Here is a 10772-nt window from a genome sequence, read left to right as displayed (position 1 = left end):
TTAAAAATATTTTCTAAATTTTTTTCAACACTTTTTTTCTTTTCAAAAATATTTTTTTTTTAATCCAAAAACGCTTTCAAACGAACTCTAAATAAGAAATTAAAGAATTTTTTTGAATATTTTCTTAATAAAATATCTTAAATATAATTATTGTATTCATTGAATGATTAATACCTTTAATCATACATCATGGAAAAAAATATATGAAATTTTTGGATTAAACTTATTTTAGACATTTAAAAAAAAATTATTAAAATTTATATAAAAAAACTAAAGTATTAAAAAAAATGATTGTCTTAAATTTTAAAAAAATTAAATCTAATTTTTAAGAATATATGTATACCTCAGTGAAATCTGTTAAATTTCCATGAAGGGGTGTTGCTTTCATTGAAGTTGTAATCAGATCTCGTAAACAAGGGAATCGGTCTTTTTTTCTCTTTTGTCATTGTAACAATAATTTGAATCTAGAAACTTCAGAAGAAGTCAACTCTCTGGCTAATGGGAGAAATAGGAACGAACAAAAAAGTCATTTTTATATGTAAAATATGAGGGAAATTGTTTTCCATCATGCTGCGCAGGCCCAATGGAACACGGTGATTTCCATGCCCCAAAGTCAATCGCTTTGTTCAAATCACTCAAAATATACTTAAAAAATAAAACCCAAAAGAATATATTAACTTGAGATCCCTTCCTAACATAAACTTTTTATTTCAATTTCAAATCTTCCCCCTCAAATAATCCAAAGAGTAGCATGCTCAAGTTTAAAAATAAAATCAAAGAATATGTTTGGTTCGGAAAAAGTATTCTAACAAGGAAAAATAAGTGATAAAAATTTATTTAATATAAAAAATATGAAGCTTGAGGTTTCTTGATGTTAATTTTGATGATACAAAACAAATAGGTAGTCTAATTCTGTAAGAAATGTTTTATTTTGGTTTTAAGTATATCAGACCATTGAAGGTTTGACAAGATCAAGATATACCTTAGTTGTTGAAAATGTTTTTACTAAGATTAATTATATAAGATTGAGGTACGCTAACTAGAATTACAAGCAAACATCTCTTGAAACATCCATCGTTTTCAAAGTTTCATCCAATATGTTTTTAAATGACATTAAAGTTTTTCAAGATATTGGATGACATGGAAAACAAAGTAAAATTTATGTCTTTTCTTTTGGAAGCTTTCTTGAATCGTAGGAGTTTGACTAGGTTGTTTTCTCTTGTTTTTGCAAGCTAAAAAAAAAAAAAGCAAACTTTTAAAAAATTGGAAGAGATATTGGGTACTAGTCCATTGGTTTAGTATTTTCTTTTAGGGCAACTTCATACGATGGAAACATACCTCAACCAATTAAGCTAGACCTAAAATTCCCCTTCATAGTCTCTAATCGGTTAAGGTTCAACTCTAAACAATCAAGTAATCAGTCAATTAGTTACTTGATCGATTAGAACTTTTTAACACCAATAATCATTTACAATCATATTGTTTCCTCCATCAGCTAGTAACTTAATTGATCACATGATCAATTGGTTTAATATAAATTGTGCCTAATAATTATTTTCTTCAAAAATCACCTATTTAAAGCTCTCACTCTTAATTATGACAGTAGTGTTGTGCTGCACCTTTTTCTTTTATTTGCTAATCCATATTTATTGCATATTAATCTTAGTTTTTGTTGTATATTTGAACTTTAAATTGTAATTTAGGAGGTTTATTGTTGAAAATTTTTTTATTTATGCGAGGAAACTTTTGTTAAAAAGAGAGGAATCTCTTGAGGGTATTGTAAAAATAGATTGGAACCTCAAATCCAAGCATAAAGACTTTCAAGATTTAGATTGAAAAGAATCTCTTAAGGGTATTGTAAAAATAGATTGGAACCTCAAATCCAAGCATAAAGACTTTCAAGATTTAGATTGAAAAAACTCGTAATTATAGTGGAGGATTCTCAAACTTGTGATTGAAACTAAAAGGAGTGAGTATATTTGTACAAGTAATTGTCAAACCTTTATAAACACAGAACTTATCCGATTCATCCATTTTCAAATTATGTACAAGAAAAGAAAAAAAAAAACAATAAATTTATCTTTTTATAATTTTTTACTTTCTCTTTTCCTCTTGAGTTTTTCTTCCTATTTTCTCCCCTAAAAATTTCCCTAAATTTTTTCAAAGCCCAATAAAACATAAAATATTAAGAAAATTAAGCAAGCAGGTATGAATGAAAAGGCACGAAACATGCTGCATTAGACACAATTTTACAACAAAACAGCATGAGTGAGGCTTGGACTTTCTTCTGTCCACAATGGAGTCCTGTTTTTTCTGAACTTCTTCCATGGATTAATCAATTCCATTGACCTTTTCCTTGAAAAATATAAAAATGGTTGTTGTCATAATTATTTTTTCTTTTTTCATCTATGTAAAAAAAGATTGCTTTCAAATATTAGAAAGCAATTTACTCCTCTCTAAAAAAGGTGGATTATGAATGACTACCACCCTAACCCTACCTTTCTTTGTTCAATGATTATAGACCTAATTATTTCCCTACTAAGGCAAAGCAAAAATGGGAGAACAAGAGTAAAAGAAGGCCTAAAAACAAAGAGAAAAGAAGGGGGTGGGAGGCAAGAGGATAGATATATGCTTTGGGTCTGAAAATGTATGATGGGATTCCTTGGTGCACTTTATGCTAGCAAAAAGAGTGGCATTGCTCTCTGCTTTGTCCTGCTCCACTGCCATCTCTTCAACCACCGCATATTTTGATATTTCCAAAGCCTACTTTCTCTTTTTCTTTTTGCATTTTCAATTATGAAGTGGGAAGCAAGAATCAATCTCCTTTCTTTGACTCAAGGGGGTTGTCCAATGCTCTCGGTCCTACTCCTACCCATTTTACAATAAAGTGAAGAGACCTTTTACATATGTGTGTATATATATATATATAGCTTTCAATATTTGGTGGCCCCTTGGTCACTTCTATCCCCTCAATGTGGATGGCCTAGAGGTGCTTTTGTAAGTGACCAATCAATGGGCTTGCCTGTGAGCTGTCTCACATCATGTTTTTCAAACCTTTTCATTAGAAAAATATTTTTACTTAATATGTATGAAACAGAATATAAATCCCACTAAAAAAATTTGAGAAAATTGATCTTAGTTGAAGTGGGCAAAAACTTTACTGAGGTCCCATTTGAATTAACTTTCAAAGCTACAATTTATTGTTTCAAATAAATAAAATATTTTCTATCTATTTGAGTAATTATGGTTTAGAAGAAAGTTGAACATGTAACATTTCTTTTTCTAAAAACCCAAGCTTGAGTTACATGGAAACCAACTTTTATAATACCATAATTTCTCTTTAAAATCAGGAACTTAAACTATAACTTCAACTTCTAACTGTTCATCCATTCCCTCTACCTCCCCTAAGGCTTAAAGGGGCAAGCTTAGTTAGTTGGGTTTTCTTCAAGGGATTGGGCTTGGCCCAGAAAGCTAAAGACTTGAAAATTTCCGTTTGGTGCCTAAGAAAATGTTGGAAAAGAAAGAGGAACTCTTCAAATTCCTTATAGTTCAACTTTCTCCGGTATTAGGTGTGGAAAAATCCCTGAATTCCAGGCTTTTATTACAGTGTTCCCTGAATTGTGATGAAGAAGAGCACCTGCTCCCTGGAGCTCTTGACAAAACCATGAAGTAAGTTTGATACATTTTGGTCAAATAATGAATGAACTTGAGCTCTACTTTCTCATCAAGAATAACTTATTTTGCTTTCTTCCCACAAAGAAGTTATGCTAACTTTACAAGACTTCCTTAACCAACAAAGTAAGAACCCAAGCGACTCCAAATAAAGCAAAAAGCAAATGCTTTAGCTCGTAGCTTTAAGACAGTGACGAAGGATTATATGGACTCCACTTTGCTTTTACAATGGTACCAATCTGAGGCTTTGCCAGCCTTATGTCTTCACCACTCATTTTATTGTTGGAATTTCTTTTATAGGATTTGTAGACTAGACAAATTATGACATAGAATTCTTGAGAATTTTCTGCCATTGCATACGTCTTGTAGCTGAAAAAGAGCTTAATTTGGGAGATGCATGGCACAGTTGTTCAACTTCGAGAATTTCTGATATCCCAGTATCTGCATTTGGTTCTTGTGCTCATCTGAAGAAGACAATGGCTGTGGTTTGTTTCTGTGTATCTTTTCACCCCTTTTTCATGTTTTTAAGTCTTTGGCTGGTCATCCTTATAGCTGATTTATTATGTTTTTCAGCAGGAGTACCATGATTCTCCAATGAAGGGTTTTTCATTTTGGCAGTGCTCTTAACCGCTGGTTCACGAACCCGTGATACGTGGTCGGAGAAATTGTCTGAACTTTACTTCACTAATATAAGATGCCACAAACCCTTTTAAGTGTTGTTCGTTGTCAAAGGGTTTACGGGCAAGTCTATATACTATTGTGCTAGCGAAAGCTCTGATGCCAGTTTGTTGTGCTTTGACCTAATCCCAAAAGACGTCCAAAAGCACCCAAGTAAAATATAAACTAAACTAGCCAATAATGGTAAGAGAAATAAAGATAAAATAGGGGGCACAATATTTCCAAGGTGTGATAATAGCGTCCTACCTAGGTCCTTCGCTACGACTATTAATCCACTCATTTTCAAATTGGACGAAGACATTGAGATTGGCTAAAATCACATGGATCGACTAAAACCATTTTAACAACTCTAGTTAAAATGATTCTCATACCCCTTTGACTAATCACTGTGGTACAAGGATTCCTAAAATACATCAACCTTTTAATTGAACCAAAAACCAACAAATCTCTACCTTGGCAGAGGTTACTTATCTTCTTCCAACTTCCAAAAGTCAAAACATTCTCTGGTAAACGAACTAACCATCGTCACCTCTAAAGCAAACTCTTAGGTGAGCCAAAAACCAACATATACATGGTGTACACAATTTTCTTGCGACTCCCTTGAGGCATCCTTGATTTCTCTCTGTTATAATACATGCACAAGTGTCTAAACTACTGGAACATCTACCATGCGTAACCATTATTTAAAGTTTAGCAAAGTTGGAATGCAGAGATTACCAGTTTTGAGCCTTCGAAGTTACTTTTGGAGCTTTCTGCTAAACACAGTTGTGACTCCTATCCAGTTTCATACATTAATTGAATTACTTATTGTGCAAACATCGCTGATTTACACAAAACAATCTTTTGATTGCCAGCTATGCCTGAAGGAGATGTATCAAAATTCTTGGTAGTTCGACTCGTTAAACATCTTGTAATGAGTAAGTTCACAGTGCAAGAAATCACACAATGAAAGCTTAAGAACCACAAAAGAAACTTCTAGTAGAATTTACAGATCCCAGGTTGTGGCCAAGTGGAGTGTTCTGGAACTACAATTATATTTGTAGTTTGAAATAAGACATTGATAATATATTAGCTGATAAGAAGCTGAAATTGTAATCCTTTGCAGGAGGTGGGTGATTATATGTATTGTACTGGCATATAAGAAGCATCACAAACAAGCCAGACAACAGAGTATGAACACATTGTATCTTTAGAAAACTGGGTTCAACCAGCAGTTTAGGCTATCCTGTTATTAGGCTTGTAAAACAAAAACAATTTTCAGCATTTCTTCCATCTACAGTCCGTTGACAGACAGCAAAACAATAATATTGGCCTAATCGGTCAACTGGTGAGAAAAAAACCAGCAAACAGGAGCCTTGATTCATCATCGGTTTAAGAGATTAGTGACAGCTACCAAAAATATACTAAGCTCAAAATCTCTCTGGCTCTGAAGACTACCTGCAATGCATCTGGGACTCAATGTCCCAGCTGATTACCTAGTTGTTTGCAGCACATATTTTCCAATGAAATGTGTGGGGTGGGGAACCCTCATTACTAGCAAAGAATTTGTGTCAGGAACAACCTAGTCAAGCAAAATTCTGTCCAAACTCAGCCCATATGATTCTGCACCATTCACAAGCATTCTGAGGCCAGCTTTTAGCTCTGGTATTCCCTCCTCCAGCACTGCACATACAGGAAAGATTGGAACACCTTGCACCCTTCTTTTCAATTCTTCATAAAATTCTTCAGTCCCTGCCTCATCGATTTTGTTTGCCACTACTAAGGAGGGTCGATTTGATAAACCCTCTCGATAGTACTCTAGCTCTAAAATCAAATCTTTCAGCTGTTCCCATGGTGGAATTCCTTTCCTACCATCTAATGCAGCAGCCAAATCTACCACATAAGCTATAACTTTAGTGCGTTCTATGTGCCGCAGGAAAGCGTGTCCAAGTCCACGATTCTCATGGGCACCCTTTATAAGACCTGGAATGTCAGCCACTGTGATTGATAAATCATCATACTTTAGATTCCCAATATTTGGCCTCAAAGTTGTGAAGGCATAGTGGCCTACTGTTGGCTTAGCTCTTGACATAGCCCCTAGAAGGGTACTTTTACCAGCATTTGGGAATCCCACAAGACCCACATCAGCAATACTCTTGAGTTCCAATACAAGAATAGCCTCCGAACCAGGAGACCCAATGCCAAGAGAGGATTGATCATCATCGGATACTTCAGCCCCAAGTTTTGTAAGTTTGTGGTCCCTAGAATTTTTGGATGAAGAGATATTGCCTACACCACCCTCCCCTCCACAAGCAACAATTATACGTTGGCCTTCTTCTGTTAATTCAGCAACATTGTATTGTATTTGTTCCTTTTGCTCTCTTTGTTCTTCCAACTCTGGTTCGGACATACCATCATCAGTCTCCACAATTTCAGGGTCACTCCCCCCTTCTCCCTTATAGGATAGAAAATCTTCATTGAGAATTCTGGATTTGTTATTGGAAGGAGAAGATTGAGGAAGAGACACAGATGATGAAACTTGAGTAGCTTGCCTCTTTCCGACTGATTCTTCCACAGTTTGTTCAATAGTTGATGAGCCATCAACAATATATACTGTTTCTGCTACTTCCACTGTGCTGGGGTTCACAGAGGCAGGTTTCTGGTGAGATTCAGATAGATCAACATCAAGTGAGCCTGGAATCTCCCAGGGATCCAATGCTGCTGAAGATCGGTTTTCAACTTGAGAAGGAATTTCACCTTCTACAAGATGAACTACAGTGCCAACAGGCACTCGAACTACCTGCCAGAAAATAAGCTTCTCAATAAACTATGAAATTATCATTTAACAGAAGTGACATCCAACATCTTATTTATTGTAACCTTATCTGCCCCTCGGGTTCCTATCTTATTCTTCGAACTTCCATGTCCTCCCCTCTTTGCATTCTGCAGTACAGCGTCACCATTACTCAATTCTCTAAATGCTAGCCATCAAGATCTATATTGTTCTGAAAAATTTGGACACAAAACCAAAAGATAACGAAGGAGAAGATGGCAATGGTACATACAACATGATGTTGTAGATTGCTGAAGTCCCAAACTGTGGCAGAGCATTCTAGAATCACATCTCCCCCTCTTCCACCATCCCCACCTTCCTTGATTCCACATATAGATGAAAAACATGGCAATGTATAAAAACCATTAATTCCAAATTGTCACTCCAAACTAAGAAAATGACTAGAATGTGCAATTATTTCATGAATGGAAACGTTTGAGATTTGTTTGAATAAGTTTCAATCAATAAAGGAAACCAAAGTATAGGGCATTAGATTAAGAAAGTAGCAGATATTAGTCACCGGTCAAATGGAAAGATCATAACAGCCTATTAAAAAGGAGGAAAACATACTAATGATTAAATGAACTAATATCATAAGTAACCTGAACTGCCAAGAAATATTATAATTTGATTAAATAATGATTATAAAGACTTCGACTAGAAAAGAGAACCCACCATCAGGTCTGCCATGGCGATCATGTCGGCTACGGTGGAAACTGGAACAACCGCTGCCGCCCTCACCTCCTTTTGCATATAACCTAAATCTATCAATCATTTTTCTTTCCTGTAAACAAAGTCCCAAAAATCACAACACAAAATCAAGAAGATGTAAATATATAATAAAGATTAAGAATATTCTATATACAAAATTGTGTGGAAGTGAGGTCAGAAACCTGTAAAGGGGCACTCTTTGACTTCTTGTAAGGAGTATCAGAATAAGGGCAAAGGAATGGAAGATGACATGGTGATCTGGAGGATTTTCTCAAGACTTCCAAGTACTGAAGGGGTTTGGCACAGCGCAACCACATCTTTCTCTTCTTTTAATCCTTGAGATCTTATATATTTATTTAGACACCAGCATCAACAACTAGGTCATGTATGTTGCAACATTCAAAAAAGGAAAAAGAAAAAAAAAGGAACTTTTCCTATACCTCCTCCAGATGCTAATTTATTATCTGTTGATGCCAGGCTAATGTTGGAGGTGTCTTGAAGATATGCGAATTAATGGCACTGGGCACTCACAAAATGCAGAAGTGCTTAGTGCAGAAAATAGCACTTCAGTATTTCATCTAATGTCACCATATGGATGGATGATTTGAACTCCTCAACACAAGCTATTTACTTTTAACTGGCCTTGCACCTTCCATATTCCTCAGTATGCTGCTTCCATTATATTCATTAACCTTCAATTCACTGCAATGTAATTCCCATTAATGATAAAGAAGAGTTCTTTAGTGGAATGCAGATTAGACAATTACTCTTCATGAAAAACCACCAGCATACTAAGATGTAAATGATGCATCTCACCAATTTAATCCTTGTCTTCCCTTCAAACATTTGCCAACAACATTTTGAATTTTGTTTCAGAAATTTTGTTTCCTTTTATTTTGAGATTACTACAAGTTACATGGTGGTTTCAGTTCAGTCATTTTTTCACAGAAATTATGGTGTTTTATACATATATATACATCCACATAAGTAAACTTGACATTGAAATCAGCTAAATAACGAATCCATCAATACAGGGGCCACAACTATATATCTCAGTGACAAATGAAAAACCAACAACTGTTTGGTTGCTAAGAAAACTGAAGAAAAATAAAATAAAATAAAATAAAATGAAAAATACTGCATCCTAATCTTAAATTCCTTTTCTTTACAAAAAAATGAAAACCACATTTCTATGACTAAGCAAAATATTTGTATTATGTTCCAAAAAATGAAGGCTTTTGCCTTCTCAATGAGAACTCAGAGATATAACTTTTTTTCTCCTTGGCTTTCTTTTGCTCAATTTTCTGAGCACCTAAATGGCGCAAAAGAACTTAAAAGATAGAAAACCAATAGAGAAGGGTAGAAGAAGGCAATATGAATTAATTACCAAGATGACCATTTTGCAAAATTTGATATTGACAACACTTTGGGCAGGTTGAGCAACTTGGTTGGATTTTCAAAGGAGTCCAATATAGGCCTCACAAGTCACAAGAGGATGATATACACTCATATAATATTAATTGTAAAAACTGCCAAAGAATTTTCTGTTTTCATAAGCTAAATACATAAGAAATTGTAAAGGAAGATTGCCTTTGCAACATCATCCACTTCATAAGAAATGAATGCCCAAATCAGTGGCCTTCTTTGATTAATGTGATTTAAGAACAGAAACCTACTTACAAACTGAACCAACTATATCAGTCATTACAGATGACACCTTATGCCAATTCCTCTCTTTCTCAAACTCCTTTCCAGAATTAGTCAATTTGTTCCAATATTTCCTCATCCAGGTGAGAAATTATCCACGGTTATCCTATAATTTAAAAAGTTTTTAGCACTATGAGGAAAATGGTACCCCAATAATCCTTTGGCACTTTCCATGTATTCCATGATGCAATCCAAGAATTCAAAATTTTCAACAATAGCATTGACAGGTTAAAGGCATTCAACGAGAAACTTTGGTTTCCAAGAAAACAGAGCAATAAAAGAAAACAATATTTCATTCCTATGTTATATCTCATCTTTTGCTTCCAAAAAAGACAAAAAGAAAAAGGCCATTAGAAGTGTGAATTTCAAGTGAAGTGGCATTTTTCTACATTCTTGAATCACCGTTTACAACTCAAAATTTTAATCACTTTTTTCATGTAAGAAAAAACATTCCCAAATAGCAAAGACCGTTTATCTTACAAAAATTTCAGTCTGAACTGTAATCCAAACTGGCATTAGTTCCACAGCTGTTCAAAAAGAAACACTAGAATCCAAAACTTCCACACCCACCCCCCCACCCAAAATTTTATAAAGCACTCAGTGAAATCACACCTTCAGTTTGGGTGAGCAAGGAACACAAATAAAAGAAAACCACATTTTGATTACCATGCTATCCGTCTCACTTACTTTGCTGCCAAAAAAACCAAAAAAAAAAAAAATTCAAAATAATTCAGACCAGCAGAGCAAAAGAATCATAGGGGCTTCAGCAAAGTACAATTTTCTGTATTCTCCTACCCTAGATGGTGAAAAGTTTACGATTCAAAATTTTATTTCATTTCTCATAATTTTCTCAGCAGCCAAACGATTGTATCTAATTTAGAAGTTGACTGATTGAACTGGGAATTGAGATTGGAACAGTACCTTGATCAACGGAAGGTCCGAAACGCAGCGTTTGGAAAAGGAATGATTGAATGTTTTGTGTATACAAAGATCGGGCCTTCTTCTGCTGTCAGCAAACCCTAGAGCAGTGTGCCCGACATGAGTTCAGTCAGGTGATCCTGATAGTGGGCTGAGCCTGGGCTGCCCAATTGTTCAACTATTGGGCTGTAAGTACTCTTACAAGTTGCAATTAAGAGATTATTTAATTGGACTCACCTCATTCTCAAAATCATTAGATTATTTTATATCAAAT

The 10772-nt window shown here is 34.8% G+C and overlaps 1 protein-coding gene across 3 annotated transcripts; it reads right to left on the bottom strand.

Moving 5' to 3' along the window:
- Positions 1 to 5434: 5434 nt before the first annotated feature.
- On the bottom strand, positions 5435 to 10666 carry LOC100250212 (probable GTP-binding protein OBGM, mitochondrial). 3 transcript variants are annotated; one of them, XM_010652717.3, is made up of 8 exons: positions 10502 to 10657; positions 10193 to 10271; positions 8314 to 8575; positions 8056 to 8216; positions 7838 to 7946; positions 7395 to 7477; positions 7210 to 7272; positions 5435 to 7129 (listed from the first exon to the last, which is right to left on the bottom strand). In XM_010652717.3, the coding sequence occupies exons 4-8, from the start codon at positions 8188 to 8190 to the stop codon at positions 5912 to 5914; spliced, it is 1608 nt and encodes a 535-aa protein (XP_010651019.1). In that variant the 5' UTR covers positions 8191 to 8216; positions 8314 to 8575; positions 10193 to 10271; positions 10502 to 10657; the 3' UTR covers positions 5435 to 5911. The 3 variants fall into 3 exon arrangements, with proteins under 3 accessions (XP_010651019.1, XP_019075853.1, XP_010651020.1); XM_019220308.2 differs by lacking the exon at positions 10193 to 10271 and having other exon boundaries at positions 10502 to 10666; XM_010652718.3 differs by lacking the exons at positions 8314 to 8575; positions 10193 to 10271; positions 10502 to 10657 and having other exon boundaries at positions 7395 to 7481; positions 8056 to 8170.
- Positions 10667 to 10772: the final 106 nt, after the last annotated feature.

The sequence above is a fragment of the Vitis vinifera genome, chromosome 6 (genome assembly GCF_030704535.1).
Source record: "Vitis vinifera cultivar Pinot Noir 40024 chromosome 6, ASM3070453v1".
NCBI classification, from domain to species: domain Eukaryota; kingdom Viridiplantae; phylum Streptophyta; class Magnoliopsida; order Vitales; family Vitaceae; genus Vitis; species Vitis vinifera.
Note: the sequence above shows the minus strand (reverse complement) of the source record. Positions and strands in the feature narration are given on the sequence as shown.

Coding starts and splice junctions, on each gene's coding strand:
- LOC100250212 (XM_019220308.2), bottom strand. CDS start 8,190: ATGTGGTTGCGCTGTGCCAAACCCCTTCAGTACTTGGAAGTCTTGAGA. Junction 7,947..8,055: donor CAAAGAGTGCCCCTTTACAG/GTTTCTGACCTC, acceptor CTTTGTTTACAG/GAAAGAAAAATGATTGATAG. Junction 7,130..7,209: donor GAACCCGAGGGGCAGATAAG/GTTACAATAAAT, acceptor ATTTTCTGGCAG/GTAGTTCGAGTGCCTGTTGG.